Source organism: Gorilla gorilla, chromosome 23, assembly GCF_029281585.2.
Source record: "Gorilla gorilla gorilla isolate KB3781 chromosome 23, NHGRI_mGorGor1-v2.1_pri, whole genome shotgun sequence".
Classification (NCBI taxonomy): Eukaryota; Metazoa; Chordata; class Mammalia; order Primates; family Hominidae; genus Gorilla; species Gorilla gorilla.
In genome coordinates this window covers 25899754-25916408 of record NC_086018.1, presented here as the reverse complement: position 1 = coordinate 25916408, position 16655 = coordinate 25899754, and the positions used below count along the sequence as shown (strand labels likewise).

Here is a 16655-nt window from a genome sequence, read left to right as displayed (position 1 = left end):
ACCACGCCTGGCTAATTTTGTATTTTTAGTAGAGACGGGGTTTCTCCATGTTGGTCAGGCTGGTCTCAAACTCCCGACCTCAGGTGATCCACCCGCCTCGGCCTCCTAAAGTGCTGGGATTATAGGCCTGAGCCACCACGCCTGGCCTCTGGCTGCCCATTTTGAAATTGAGTTTTCTTTGTTAAGTTTTCTTATTTATATATTCCGGGTACTAATTCCTTATCATAGAGGTGATTTGCAGATTTTTCCCCCATTCTGTGAATTATCTTTTCACTTTCTTGATAGTGTCTTTTGAAGCTTAAGAAGTTTTTAATTTTGGTGTTTGCCTGTAGTCCCAGCTACCTAAGAGGCTGAGGTGGGAGGATTGCTTGAGGCCAGGATTTCAAGACCAGCCCGGGCAATATAGCAAAACATACTGCGACCCCATCTCTACAAAAAAATTTAAAAATTAGCCCGGTTACAGTACAGCGTACCTGTTTGTCGTAGCTACTCAGGAGACGAGGTGGGAGAATCGCTTGAGCCCAGAAGTTAGAGGTGGCAGTGATCTATGATTACACCACTGTTCTCCAGCCTAGTGACAGAGCAAGACCCTGTCTCTTAAAAAACCAAAGAAAAAAATAGTTTATGATTTTGATGAAGTCCAATTTATTTTTTCTTTTTGTAGTTTATGCTTTTGGTGTCATCAAAGAAATCATTGCCCAATCCAAGATCATAAAGATTTACATCTGTATTTTCTTATAAGAATTTTATAGTTTTAGTTTTTATTTAAGTCTTTATCCATTTTGAGTTAATTTTTGCAACCATCCATTCTTGCCCACTCCAATTAATTTTTCACACAAAGCCAGAATGGTCGTAAAACTGAAATCAGGTTGTGCCATTCCCCTTTTTAAAGCTTTCAGTGGCTTCCCATCATACAAAGAATAAAATCTAAACTCTGTGACGTATAAGGTGGGGCCCATGTGGTCTTTCTGCCCTCTCTCCATGTTTAGTCACTGCAGTCTAGCCATGCTGGAGGCCTGAGAGTGGCTCAAGCAGGTTAAGTCTTTTGCTGTCTTAGGACCCGTAGTCATGCTGTTCCCTCTGCTTGCTGTTCTGTTCCCTGCCTCCGTACCCTTGGATCACTGCTGTAATATTATTTCCTCAGAGAGGCCTTCCCAAATACCCTTGCTCCACTTACTGATTGCCCAGTACCCTGTTCTTTAATTTCACTGCACTGCTTGTTAAGTAATTCTCTTTGTGTTTTGTTGTTTACTAATCTGTTTTCTGCCTCCATCCCTGGAAATAAGTTCTGAGTAGGAGTCGTCCCTGCGTACTCACCATTATTTACACAGCCCCTGGCCTGGCACAGTGGACACAGGAAATATTTGAGTGGATGAATGAATGAGGTACCCAGTATTTTATGTATGTATGTATATATATATTTACTATTATTATTATTTTTGAGACACAGTCTCACTGTGTCCCCAGGCTGAAGTACAGTGGTGTGATCTTGGCTCACTGCAGCGTCCACCTCCCTGAGTCAAGCGACTCTCCTGCCTCAGCCTCCCAAGTGGCTGGGATTGTAGGCACCTGCCACCGTGTCCAGCTAATTTTTGTGTTTTTAGTAGACACAGGGGTTCATCATGTTGGCCAGGCTGGTCTCGAACTCCCAACCTCAGGTGATCCTCCCACCTTGACCTCTGGCAAAGTGCTTGGATTACAGGTGTGAGCCACCGCACCTGGCCCTTTCTTTTCTTTTCTTGCCTTCTCAGCTGAGCTTTTCCTGACTAGTGAAGAGAAGGCATCACAGTGTATTTAGGGGATATTTCAGTTGATCGTAAAATGAAAGATTAATTGGTTTATTTACAGTAAATTAATCTGGTCTTCAAATTCTTCTATATTTTTCTGTGTTTTGATGTTCATCTGCAGTGGGAAGGAGAAGGGTGGGAAAAGTTGTCTTGCTTGTGTGGTTTACAGATAGACATAATAATATCCAGGGAAAAGTGCATGGTATTATTTATCTCAGGAATAGGATTAAAAAAGGAATGCGCCTAGATCAGGTGTTCAGTGTACCTTACGGTCATATTTTACCCTGAAGTTAAATAGCCTTAAAGTACTATTCAGAGTGGGAGAAGCGGTATGTATTCCTGAAGAGTCTTCATGGTCCTGGGCATTGTGCTATGGGTAACTCTTAACTCTTCACTCTTAAGCAGCTGAAATCTAGCCATGTTTACCTTGAGGTAAGTGAGCGCTGTTCCAAGTATTGGTTTATCATGAGGGAGCACCATTTTGTGAATAGTTTGGGAGGACAACTGAAGGATTGTCTTTTTTGCATGTTTGTTTTTGAAGGCCTATCTCCCATTTTGTTAATTCAGTTAATAAGTGTTCCTTTTCTGAGGCTCTCTAAGCTTCCAAAACAGGAATCTGCTACATTTTACTAAAGGGTCTTACTATTGTTCATTCAGTTAATAATTGTTCTTTTCGGAGGCTCTCTAAGCTTCCAAATGAGGAATCTGCTGCATTTTACTAAAGTGCCTTGCTAAGTGGTAACTGTGGTGGCAAAATGATGTATATGCTCTCAATTATATATACCTGGCACACTTGAACTACTACCATGTTAGGAATATATTAAGGTTGCCATTAATAAAAATTTCTAACCTTTGAAGTAGAATTGAAATTTAATTTTATTTACTCCGTATGTACATTTTCCTCGTTTAGTCAGTTACTTAGATTCATTGAGGAGAGATGTATTTGATAATGTTCTCACATTAAACATAAAAAAAAAAATTTGAAATCTAGCTTATAGATTTGGACTTTATTAACTCAGTCAAAACATAAAATGAACTGCTGGAATTCACATGGTGGGAAAAGTATCTTAGAAATAAGATAGTAGGCATTTGGGAGCGAGATAAAGAAATATTAAAATTTTCATGTAGATTTGGCTCATGTTGGCCTTTAATGATAAATGCCAATTTCCTTCTATTTGAGTCAGCAAATTTTAGAACATTTTATGAATATTAAGGTTCTTCACATATCAGGCACTATAGGAATAAATGGATAGTTAAAATATGTGTCTGAGTTAATACAGAATTGTTTCTCCTGCCTTTTTGTTTTTTCTTTCTTTTTTTTTTTTATTTTTTATTTTAAAGACAGAGTCTTGCTATGTCACCCATGCTGGAGTGAAATGGCATGATCTCAGCTCACTGCACCCTCCACCTCCCAGGTTCAAGCAATTCAGCCTCAGTGTCCCGAGTAGCTGGGATTGCAGGCACCCACCAACATGCCCGGCTAATTTTTTGTATTTTTAGTAGAGATGGGTTTTGCCATGTTGGCCAGGCTGGTCTCAAACTCCTGACCTCAGGTGATCCACCCACCTCTGCCTCCCAAAGTGCTGGGATTACAGGCGTGAGCCACCACGCCTGGCCTCTCCTGCTTTTTCTAAGTTGACCAACTGAACCATTGATAGATCTGTTTGTCATACTCTCAGATGAATAGGTAGTCTTGTAGCTTGGCTTAAAAAATTATCCTCATGTACCCTGATTAGACCTCACCCACACTTAAAGGGATTTTGGTTCTAGTTCTTTAGCAATGGGATAAATTTTTTGGACAGCTAGATACTCTTTGACTTTTAAAGTGGTGTTATTTTCAGTTATCCTGGCTTGGTGTTTCTGAAGTTTGAATGAATTGTTCCACCATTTGAAAAGAAGTGATCAGGCCGGGCGCGGTGGCTCACGCCTGTAATCCCAGCACTTTGGGAGGCCAAGGCGGGCGGATCACGAGGTCAGGAGATGAAGACCACCCTGGCTAACACGGTGAAACCCCGTCTCTACTAAAAATACAAAAAAATTAGCCCAGCGTAGTGGCGGGCGCCTGTACTCCCAGCTATTCGGGAGCCTGAGGCAGGAGAATGGCGTGAACCCAAGAAGTGGAGCTTGCAGTGAGCCGAGATCCTGCCACTGCCCTCCAGCCTGGGCAACAGAGTGAGACTCCGTCTCAAAAAAGAAAAAAGAAATAAGTGAACAAAGAATTAGCTCCTTTCATTTTTAAGGATGTGAAGACATTAAGGAAGATTTAAATGAAGAAAGGCATATGAAAATACCCAGCTCCGTGTCAGCTTATAATTAAAAAGCAGTAACTACCATTTTTTGAGCTCGTTGCACTGTGCAATGTGCTAAACACATTCCAGTATTTGATTTAATTCTCTTAATAACCCTGCAGAGCAGGTAATAGGAATTCCATTCAACACATGAGGAATTTCAGAGAAGCCAAGTAGCAGGCCTGAGGTCACACAGCTTCTAAATGGTGATGTTGGGATTTGAATTCGATCTGTGTGAAAAGTCTGTGCAAGCAAAACTACTCTTTACAGTACGCTCCAGTCACTAAATCAGTCACTTCATTTGCATTTATTTGAAGACTGTTAAGACTGATTTTCCCATTTGTTTGTTAACAAGTAACATTTTCTATTTGTAATGGGCCTGTGGATGACTTTTGCCCCTTTATATGTTGGGATTGTTTCAGATTATCATATGCTTGCACAAGCTTCTCATATGTTAATCATGTATTGAACCTTTCTCTTCCTCTGAATATACTTGAGGCAGCAAGTGACATTCATCTCCCATACCTACAAAATTTTATACTTGGATATGCTTTAATTTCTCATTTTCTGCATGGGTCCTTTACATTGTCATTTTTCTTCAGGTCTGTTTTGTAAAATGTATTCAGACTTTTATTCAGAGATATCTCCTTATTCTGGGGTTTTTTGCATTAAGAAACAGTATAATGTCATCTAACTCTAAGAACTACATTGTATTAATGTGCAGGTTTAATAGCTGTTAACTCTTAGGTTTTACATTGGGGTAGTAGATCAGAAGTTCTTAAGAAATAATTGCTTCTATTTAAAAAAAAAAACCACACACACACACAAAACCTTTTATACAGTTAATTTTTTTTTTTGCTTGTGAGACAAGGTCTTGCTCTGTTGCCCAGGCTAGAGTGCAGTGGTGTGATCTTAGCTTGCTGCAACCTCTGTCTCCCAGGTTCAAGTGATCCTCCCACCTGAGCCTCCTGAATAGTTGGGGCTATAGGCATGTGCCACCATGCCTGGCTAGTTTTATATTTTTTGTAGAGACAGGGTTTCACCATGTTGTCCAGGCTAGTCTCAAACTCCTGGGCTCAAGCGATCCTCCTGCCTCAGCCTCTCAAAATGCTAGGATTACAGGCATGAGCCACCCTACCCAGCTAAATATTCTTAATCATTTTTATTTAAAATGTAAAAAATTGTGTGTTCATTTCTACTGGATTACTTTAGGATTGAAATAAACTAGTTCATCAGACTTAGAACGTGGTCACCTTTGATTGCCATACTCTTTCAAGCAGTTGGATAGATACCAAGAAAGAATTGATGGTGCTGTTAAATATATCCAGTATCTCTCTTCTCCCAGCAAAGTTCCTGCATTCGTGAGGATGATTGCTCCCGAGGGCTCCTTGGTGTTTCATGAGAAAGCCTGGAATGCGTACCCCTACTGTAGAACAAGTAAGCCTGGCCCCCAGCAGCCATTGCACCCCTCCACCCTGAGAATGAGAGGGATTCCCAGTACCAGTGTCTTTGAGAAGGGTTACACTGAGCAAGGTCTTCCTTGGGTTCTTGGATAGTCACTGCTAGAATGATGGCAGAGGAAGGGCTGCATTGGGTTCCTCCCCCTAGAACTTTGTGACAGACGTAAGTTCATTCCCACATGGCAGCCACTTTGGGGTCCTAGCTGACTATGCTGGCTCCAGGGGTAAGCCAAAAGAAAGGTCGTTTACACTCAGAAGGGTGTTTTGGTGCGTTTCAACAATATTTTACTTAAATTGCTACATAATAGAGGAGGAATAGGACAGACTTCTGAAACAGCATCCTATCACTTGCTAAACTGACCTTATAAATAATGTTTTGCTTTTGTGACATTATTATTCTTTTTAGCATTATTTTTAAAATTAGATTATTCTTCATATTTTATTTGTACTCCATAATCTAATGTACTGTATAGTGTCACTTGTGTAGAAACTGTTTTGCAGACATAAATTGCTAAATAAATGTTCTGTTTTCAGATAGTTTAGTCTTTGTGACATTAAGTATTGGGACAGATTGTTTTGGCTCCAATTAATATTCTGAAATTTTTCTTCTTTCGTTACCTACCTCTCCATTATGCCTCAGTTGTAACGGTGAGTAAAACTATTTTTGTATCTCATACTTTCTTTATCTTTAAACTTTGTTTTACACAGTAATTATTTTCAACCATTCTTTGCTAACTGCCCCTCGCTGCATGGTTCCTTCCTGTGTCCCACCAACCAGCCGCCACACTCTACCACATGTTCCCAGTGTTCATGGGCCCTTTCCACCCTTGTCTCAAAATCTCCCTATTGATTTTATTTTGCTTTTGTTACTCCCTTCAAACGCCATATTTGTTTATCAGACCTCACAGCTTCTTTATTAGCCCGATATGCCACGTGGCAAGTAGAATTGTTTGAATTATTTAAAAGCATGCAGCATTTGGTTTGCCTGACAAGTCTATAAAAATCGGTAGCTAATGATTCTTTGTCACATGAGGATCAGTCTCCTTGTAGAGTCAAAGCATGGATGCCTATACTGGGAAAAGCTCCCTCAGACATGGGCACCAAGGAACAGGTAGAAGATCACTGTCATTTTCCTGTTGTGTTTTCTGCAGAATGAATATATGAAAGATGATTTCTTCATTAAAATTGAAACATGGCACAAACCAGACTTGGGAACATTAGAAAATGTAAGTTTCAACTCTGCACTTTTAGTACAGAAGTCCCTGGAAACGAGAATTCTATATGTAGTTCACTTTGTCATCATCAAAGTAATGTCACCTGTGTTAGACTAGTATCTGACCGCACCAAGCTGTGTCAAATTGAGATGAGCCGGGCAAGCAGCCAGAAACCAAACAGGCTTTCCCTATCAGTCCCCTTGCCCTGACACTTTGGTAAAGTTGCTGTTTTGATCAGCAACTCTCTTTATCCGAGACAAGGAGAGCATGAGTAAACAAAATTCACAGATAATCCCCAGCCCAATTTTAGCCATTAGTTTTGCTAATTAGATTGCTTTTATATCTGAGTGTTTGTCAGAGCTGCTCTGCATAGCAGGATTGATTGCTTTAATTTTTACCTCTTGTCTGCTTTGCAAGGGTATGGGCTCATGTTAGAGAAATGGCCAAAAGGCAGGAGGGATAAAGTACTTGAATGACTTAGAAAAATGTTGAAAAGCTGTTGACTTATATAAGTTGGTTCACATTTATCTCTTTAAGATTCAAGAACATCTTTGAGTTAGGACTTAAAAAAATGTAATCATTAACTTTTGGTAAGGTTTGTCGTGGAACTTGGGAAGTCCTGTTGTATAGGTTGATGCCCTTGGTCTAGGAGTTCTCAAAAGTGTGGTCTTTGGATGGGCCAGCAGCAGCACAGTATCTGAGGACTTGTTTGAAATGCAAATACTCTGACCTCACCCAAGAACTACCGAACCAGAATCTCTAGGGGTGGGACTCAGCAGTTTCTGTTTTCTGATGCACATTCATTCCAGGAGAGTAGGTTAATGATTGTGGCAAATTCTGTTTTTACTGTTCTATTACTGTGCTCTTACGTTATTGATGCCAGTTAATAGAACTTTGAATTTTAATATGTAGTATTTTACTTGAGTTTTCTTTCAAGTGATCATTTGACATTTCATGTTGTTTTTCTTTTTGTTTTTTTTTTTTTGAGACAGAGTCTTACTTTGTTGCCCAGGCTGGGGTGCAATCACGCGCTGTCTGCTCAGTGCAACCTCTGCCTCCTAGGTTCAAGCAATTCTCCTGCCTCAGCCTCCCAAGTAGCTGGGACTGCAGGCATGCACCACCATGCCTGGCTAACTTTTGTATTTTCAGTAGAGATGGAGTTTCACCATGTTGGCCAGGCTGGTCTTGAACTCCTGACCTCAGGTAATCTGCCTGCCTCAGCCTCCCAAAGTGCTGGGATTACAGGTGTGAGCCACTGCACCCAGCCTTTATGTTGTTTTTCATAGTAATCCTCTATAATTTATAATCTAGATAAGATTATTTGGTGTGCATTAATCTGTATGACTTAATCTGATATTTTCAGCTTTTAAACGGGCATATCTTTGGCAGTTTTCAAACAATTCCTAATTAGTTCACAGATGGCATTTCAGAAATAAATGATTGATCAACATGCGGTAGAGAGGAGTTGGCATCATACTGAAACTGAATAGCTTTAGGATAATCAAATTTTGGAGAGATTTTAGACCATACAGTGCATCATTTGAATTCTACTTGTAATGTCACCTTATGTTTGTATAGGACTTTGTTGGTTACAAAGGTTACAAGTACTTTGTTGTGTATCATTTGGGTTAAGCATAGGTCTCATATATTTAGTTATATAAATCATCTGTGAGGACTGTCAGAAGATAATATTGACAGGTTTCTATTCATTTGGCAGCATCCTCATTCTCTCCTTCCTTATTATTTGGGGTTATAAGTGGTAATAAAAGACTTTTAGATCCTGCAAAATGTCAGACAGCTAATATAATGAAATAATAATTTGGGTCTTTTAATTCCCTATAATGTACCCTGAGAGACTCAAGATAAAGATTATATGTGTAAGCATAATAGAATAATCTACAGTTTGTTTTGTTTCTTTTCTCTTTGTCATTGGTAGGTACATGGTTTAGATCCAAACACATGGAAAACTGTTGAAATTGTCCATATAGATATTGCAGATAGAAGTCAAGTTGAACCAGCAGTAAGTATTACTCAATGACATTTAACCTGTTCCCTTTTACAGTTAAAAATTATTTTCTACTATCACATTTGGGATTAAGTTAAAAAAATTACTTCCTTTCTTTCTTGTATGGCCTACATTTCTATGCCGAAGTGAGCTTGGAGTGTAGTCTAGTACGTCTGTGCAGCAAAGAGACCAGAGTAAGAGAGAAGGCGATTTGTTTTCTGTGTAGATTTTGGCTTTGTGCAAGTGATCCCTTTAAGAAATCCCAGTATACCTGGGAAATGTAGGTTGTTTTCATTGAAAAACAAAAAACACATTGTTTACAAAATAATTCTCCCTCGAGCTAGGTCCCTTTTACTTTTCAAATGTGATTAAGAAAGCAAAAATTTAATTTGCGTACAAGTATTTAGTAACTCAGCTACAGTTGTTATTTGTGGAAAATGGTTAGTGTAGAGTATCTTTTTAAAAATGTTCTTTTAGATTCCAGAAGTAGGTATAGAGTATTTTAATTTAATAGTTGTTTAGCTTTCTATTTTGAATCCTATTAAGATGTAAATATTTCTACTCCTGGCTTTTGACTTAATAAAAAAATTTCTTTTTCACAAGTAAAGACGCTTATTCCCCATGCCAGATTAAGACTCAAGATAAAGATTATGTATGTAAGCATAATAGAATAATCTTAGGCTGGACACAGTGGCTTCCACTTGTAATCCCAACACTTTGGAAGGCCAAGGAGGGAGGATTGCTTGAGCACAGGAGCTTGAGACCAGCCTGGACAACATAGTGAGATCCTGTCTCTAAAAAGAAAAAAACGATTAGCTGGGCATGGTGGCATGTGCCTGTAATTCCAGCTACATGAGGAGGCTTAGACAGGAGGATTACTTGAGTCCAGAAATTTGAGGTTGCAGTGAGCCGTGATTGTACCACTGCACCCCAGCCAGGGTGACAGAGTGAGATCCTATCTCAAAAAAAAAAAAAAAAAAAAGGTTGGACATGGTGGCTCACGCCTGTAATCCCAGCACTTTGGGAGGCTGAGGCAGGAAGATCACGAGGTCAGGAGATCGAGACCATCCTGGCTAACATGGTGAAACCTCTTCTCTACTAAAAATACAAAAAATTAGCCGGTATGGTGGCGGGCGCCTATAGTCCCAGCTACTCGGGAGGCTGAGGCAGGAGAATGGCATGAGCCCGGGAGGCGGAGCTTGCAGTGAGCCGAGATCGCGCCACTGCACTCCAGCCTGGACAACAGAGCGAGACTCCGTCTCAAAAAAAAAAAAAGAAAAAAACAGACCCCTGTCTCATCTTGCCAAAGTTTGTGAATATTAATGTGGTTCTTACTTTATAGTGTGCTAAGTGCTGCTTTGGTTTTACACAGCACGTGTAAATACAAGCACTGGTCCTCTTCCTCTAATCTAGAGAACTAAAGCTTTGGAAGAAGAGTGGTACCCTTTGTTTTGTCGTGGTCAAGCACGGTGTGTTCAGTAGGCATCCCCTTCCATTTCTATTTTTGGTGCTTATTCCCTGAACTTGAGCAGTATTGTAAGTGAAACAGAAATAAGTCAAACACTAAATGTCTGGTTTTGCTGTTGAAATTTAAAGGTAAACTTGCCTGAACAAAGGTCCCCGACCTTTTCTCAGATGTCGCTGGGGTTGAGACTGCCAGCAGTGACCCAGTGCCAGGCTGGGCCAACTCTGCTAGGGCCCCCTTCCTGCTTAGAAGTGTGAGCACTGATAAGGGACTTTTGTTCTAGAAGTTCTTAAATTTTAGTTTTGCTGTGATTCGAAGTTGTTTCAATTTTAGGGATATTTCCACCTTTGACATTATATAGGGAGTTTTTCAGTCTGTAGAAATGAAATGATATATCTGTTATGCCCTTTTATTTCTCTTGGTATTGTTTACAGCTAAGATTTACTATATGTGAAAGAATGATGGGAAGAGAAGTAATTGGGAGTAATGAGTGAGTTAGTTAATGACTAGGTCAGGACAGCTTACAAGCCTGGAGCTGCCCATCACTAAAATACCAAGCAGCAGTATGCCACACCAGGATCGGGTGCCCTGGGGAAGGCGTTCCCATTATGTTGTTGGTGTTTGAAAATGCTATAATGACCAAACAAAATGGCTCGACTGACTCAGACTTAACGGTCCATAGGTTTGCAGTCTACGTTGTTCACCAGCAGAGTACAAGATACCTTTGGTTTTGCTGGAGGCATAAAAATTCTTTGTTCCTGTCCTCAGGCGAAAATGGGCAGTGTTTACAGGCATGAATGCTGGTGGAAAGAGCAGAGTAAGGGCAGATTGATTGCACAAGAACCGTGGAGGCCCTGGTTCCCATCACCTCCACCTCAGCACAGACTTCAGAGAGGAGAGGAGGCACTGGATGCATGACAGCAGCACTTGAGATAGGTGCTCCAGGTGGAAGGCACTGCACATGCAAAGGCTGAGTAGGTAGTTCTCTGTGTGAAAAGGGTGATGTTTGGGGTGGATAGCTAGTGAAAAAGACTGGATTGAGCCCAAGTGAGGAGGATCTGTGTTGTGAGGTATGGAGCTTTGACTAAAAACATACATTCTAAAACTAGGTGGGCTTCAGATTTCCATTCTGAGGCTTTGCCACCTACTGGCTTTTTAATCTTGGACAAGTTGGTTAGCCTCTCTTTGCCTGTATTATCTTGTGTAAAATGAGAGTAATTATAGGATTAAATGTGAGCACTTAAGAGTATATTAGTCTGTTTCATACTGCTGTAAAGATACTACCCACGACTGGGTAATTTATAATGGAAAGAGGTTTAATTCACTCACAGTTCTGCATGGCTGGGGAGGCCTTGGGAAACTTACAGTCATAGTGGAAGGGGAATCAGGCACGTTTTACATGGCGGCAGGAGAGAGAGGAGGAGGAAGGAGGAACTCCTAAACAGATCTTGTGAGAACTCACTCACCGTCACCAGAACAGCATGGGGAAAGCTGCCCCCATGGTCCAGTCACCTCCCTTCCTTGACACATGGGGATTACAGGTCCCTCCCTTGACATGTGTTAATTACAATTTGAGATGAGATTTGGGTGGTAACACAGAGCCAGATCTTATCATACAGCCAGTGCGTAGTTCAGTAAATGCTAGCTGTAATTATCATTATTATTAGCTCTAGTTGTACAAGAGTTCCGAGAGTCTGTGTTCACACCAAGCATTGGGGACTAACCACAACCTGCGTATATGTGGCTTTTTGATGTTCATAGCTCCTAATTTCCCATTACGTTTTAGAGATTAGTAAGATATAAATTTATTTTAAAGTTTATTGAATTTGCAGGAACTATTTTTTATTGGGATAAAATACACATAACCTAAATTTTACCCTTTTAGCCATTTTTAAATGAACAATTCAGTGGCATTTGGTACATTAACAGGGTCCTACAACCATCACCACTGTCTAGCTGCAAAACGTTTTCATCACCCCAAGAGGACACCCTGTACTCATGAACAGTCATTCCCTGATTCTCCTTCCCCCTAACCTCTGGCAACTGCTAACCTGTTTTCTGTCTCTTGGGATTTGCCTATTCTGGATATTTCATATAAATAGAATCATACAACGCACAGCCTCCTGTGGCTGGCTTCTTTCTTATACTTCGCATTGATTTACAAGATTCATCTTTGTAGTGTGTGTCAGTACTTCATTCCTTTCTATGGCTGAATAATATTCCAGTGTATGGATAGACCACATTTTGTTCATGCATTCATCTGTTTTTTGTTCTGTTTTGTTTTTGAGACAGAGTCTCGCTCTGTCTCCCAGGCTGGAGTGCAGTGGCGCGATCTCGGCTCACTGCAAGCTCCGCCTCCGGGGTTCACACCATTCTCCTGCCTCAGCCTCCCAAGTAGCTGGGACTACAGGTGCCCACCACCATGCCCAGCTAATTTTTTGTATTTTTAGTAGAGACAGGGTTTTGCCATGTTAGCCAGGATGGTCTCGATCTCCTGACCTTGTGATCCTCCTGCTTCAGTCTCCCAAAGTGCTGGGATTACAGGCATGAGCCACCGCGCCCAGCTTCATACGTTTATCTGTTGATGGACATTTGGGTTTTTTCTGCCTCTTGGCTGTTGTGACTAGTGCTACTGTAGACCTTTGTGTCACAGGAGCTTTTCGTCTAATGTGCTGTCTTGGGGGATAATTAAAGAACTGTTACGTAAGGATTATCAGACCTTTTGATGTAAAAAAAAAATAATTCCAGTATGCATATTTCTGTGTTACAAAAAGAAAGAGAAAGGAACTTTTTGGTGGCAAAGTTGCCCTTGACAGTTTTTAAGCCTGGAACAGAGCATTGAGCTTCCAGGGTTGGGATGGAGGGTGTGGGGGTAGGCGGTGTTGAAGGCAGGTATGGGTGGTGGCAGGAGAGCTAGGACCAGACCCCCATTTCAGGGAGGAGGTGACTGAAATCTAGTGGTGCAGGGACCCTGGGTCTGCTCTTTTCTTCTGCACATCCTTGTCTGTCCACTTTCACAGGCATTGACAGCTGCCCCTACACTCTAACCCTTTAATTTCCGCCCCATTGTTTGGGCCTTGACTAGTTAGTGTTTTAGGATTAGCTTCTATCCCAAACACCTGGACCACCTGAAGGTCACTACTTCTTACCAGATCCAATTTGGTTTTCTGTTAAGTTAATTTGTTCATTTCATTCTGCCCTTCTAGGTAATTTTGTCACTCGAATATTCTAGTCTACAGTGTAGAGAAAAGGCATAACACCTTTGCTATTCTAAAACGGTAATGTCATAGCAGTCAATAGTACTGAATGCCTGTGCAGTGTGTACCAGTGCTGTGCATGCAGCACTGTGGTAGCTGTCGAGGATTTGTATAGCACCCACAAGAGACTTACAGTCTTAGCAAGAGAAGCCCAGTACAATGAAGTAGTTAACAAGTGACAGAGGCTTATAGCGTGGTCCAAAGTGCTGTAGGATTTCAGAGAAGAGAACAGATGATCTGTAAGAATGCAAAGCTGAAAAGGCTGAAGGAAAGACTCCTGACATGAGGATGTGTAGAGTTTTGATGAGTGGAACAGTCATTACACTTTTTCCTCTTACACTCGTTGCTCTGACACATTATACGTTTATTTCTTCATTTTTCTCTCTCCCTTCCAAGTAGAAATTAAACCTGAGAGGGAAGAGTCTTTGTAACCTTAGCCCATGTCTCCCCAGATCCTATAACACTGTCTGAAATATAGTAGATACTCAGTGAATTCCTGTTAATAAATGAATCATAGGCAAGCAGAATAGAAATGAAGGTACAGGTGTACCATCTGACATTGCATTGGAGTAGTTTTTCGAGCTGAAGGGAACCTTAGCTACCTAGGCCTCCTTGCATTTAGACTGTGCTTCACATAATCCTAAGAGTTTCTTACCCCCTCCTCCCTCAGGTTATCAGGATGGAGCGACTAGAATAAGGGGCTGAGTTCCTTTCTGTTCCCTCTGCCAGCGCAGTTGTGCTTGCTTGTCGTTAGTCTTGACTGTAAGATTTACTTTGAACACACAGTTCTGCAGCTACAGAAAGTTTGGTTTCAGGGCTAACCTCCTGAAGCCCAGGTAAGCTAGTATTTCTCATGATCACTTAGCTAATGCCTAAAGTGGAAATCCCAATTCTCAGATCAGCTGACTGATTCTTCCCTAGCTCAGGCCTTGCCAGGGCAGTCACTCTTCGAGCTGCCACTTGAGCATTCTCTTCCTCTCCTCACACTGCTGTGCCACGGACCATACCCTATGCTTTCCTGTTCCAACACACTGCTTGTTCTCACCTCCTTTCTGGGACTCCTTTCTCTCTGTCCAAAGTTGACATGTCCTTCAGGATCTAGGTAGGTCGGAGCTTGCCTCCTCCAGGGAGATTTCTTTCAAGTTGAAATCAGTCTTCCTCTCTGCTGAATTTCAGAAGCTTTTGCTCATTTCATTGGTGTGTTTTGTTCTCTTTGTTTAGCAACCTGTTTCCTTTTTACAGAGTAGGCCCTTCATAAGTATCGGTCAGATGAACCTGATGAGCTTGAGAATAATGATGAAACTAAACACTGTGAACCAAGAGTTTGTACTGGAATACAAAATCAATTTGATGTCCTTTTGATAACACCTGGGTTGGCAAGGGATGAGGAAGCAGGCACTCCCATACATTGTCTGTGGGAATATAAATTAGTGGAACTGGTGCTAGTCTAGCAGAATTACAAGTGTACATAGCCTGTTGACCCAGCAAAATTCTGCCTCTAGGAATTAACTCTACCCACTGTAAAGTGACAGGTGTATAAACCTAAGATCAGAAGTCTAAGTGTTTCTTTATCAGTCGGGAACTGATTAAAATCATTATGGCACACTCGTGATGGAGTTCAGTGCAATCATTAAAAGGGAGTGAGCTCTATTTGTACTGATGGAGAATCCTTTTCAAGACAACCTGGAGGGAGAAAGACAAAGAAGTATGTATAGTATGCTTCCATTTGTTATATTAAAAGGGAGAAAAATAGTTTGCTTAGTTATGTATGGACTATCAAGAAGAATGCATAAGATGCCGTTAATAGTGATTTCCCTTAGGACAGGAATGGGATGGAAGAGTTGAGGTCTGACAGAGATGTGTGCAGTGGATCAGGGGATAAACTCCTCACCAACTGTATGGTTTCTGTTGCTGCATAACAGATCACTACATATTTAGTGGCTGGGTAATGTGACCTGATTAGTTTGATTAATTAAGGGAATGGCCTCCCATTACCTTTGCCACAGTCTGTGGCTTAGAAGCAGGTTAGCGGTTCTGCTTGCACTTAATGGGAGGGAATTACATGAGGGTGACTTATGGCAGGGAGGGGTTCACTTTAGGATGCATCTGCCATACCAGCAGTCAATGTTTAGTGCCTAAAACTTGCTCTTTAAGGATTGGAGTGACACTAGAATTGAGAGCTTAGTAACTATGAATAGGCCAGTAAGTGGGTGTGGGATTGAGTGGGGGTGGGGCTGCACCCCATGGATTGGGTCACCTGTTAGACCTGGGGAGGTGGGGTGGGTGGGGATATTGGAGCAGAATCTCCTTCCGAGATTTGCTGAGTCTGTCTTGTTCTGGGGACCAGAGGACAGCTTGTGGAGGCTCAGGTTGGATGGGGAATGGTTAATGGCCAGATACAGATCCTACCCCTTCAGTCAGCCCCAGCTCTTACCCTGCAGCTCAGCTGGGAGCCTGACTCTCTTGCTTTGTAAGCAGGGAATGATCCCCTTTCACAAGACCACCATCATGTCTGGGCCTGTACTAGGAGGCTGTAGCTAGAACCTGCGTTTTTCTCAACACTATTTTTATGACCAAAGGGCAGCACCTTCTGAATGGGAGATCGTGTGACTACTGGGAATTCATGTTCCTCTAATGCGCCTGTGTTTAGTGGTAACACCTCACATGCAGAATCTGGTTACCTATGCAGTTGTGAATATCCAGAAGTCAGGTAAATCACTGTCTATAGTCTTACCCAATTTAAAAGTTCATGATTTGACCTTTTCTCCCTTAAATGAATGTGTTGGTGGTGATTTGGAAAAAGAAAATTAGGAAGACCTTCTGAAGGTATAGTGATCCTCAAAGTTCGTACTTGTGGCACCTTGACTCCTGGAGATTTTTGTCTCAGTCTGATTTAATCAGTGATTTTTCATTCTGTATTTAATGACTTCTGGTTTTTCTTGAGTGAGCTAATTAAAAAAAAGTTAAATGGTTGAGTTTCTTTCATATTACTTGCTTTTAAAAAGAAAGAAAACAGCTGCATTATTAAATTTGAGCGAAGTCCTCGGAGTCAGGACAAACGTGAAATAGTTGGGAGTGCAAGAAACCAAGAATTTGAAACTCCACCTGGTGGGGGCTTTCTGTCACTGCAGGTGAATTTAATACAAATGCAGCCCCAAATATTTTAATTCAGAGTGATT

The 16655-nt window shown here is 41.2% G+C and overlaps 1 protein-coding gene across 2 annotated transcripts in view; it reads left to right on the top strand.

The window, feature by feature from the left end:
- The window catches only part of PITPNB (phosphatidylinositol transfer protein beta), a 67833-nt gene that overhangs the window by 15942 nt on the left and 35236 nt on the right, over positions 1-16655 (top strand). For both annotated transcript variants that reach the window (XM_004063217.4, XM_055374081.2), the window contains exons 4-7: positions 5421-5512; positions 6176-6183; positions 6687-6761; positions 8686-8769. In XM_004063217.4, the coding sequence (XP_004063265.1) occupies positions 5421-5512; positions 6176-6183; positions 6687-6761; positions 8686-8769 (259 nt within the window). The remainder of the gene's footprint in view (positions 1-5420; positions 5513-6175; positions 6184-6686; positions 6762-8685; positions 8770-16655) is intronic.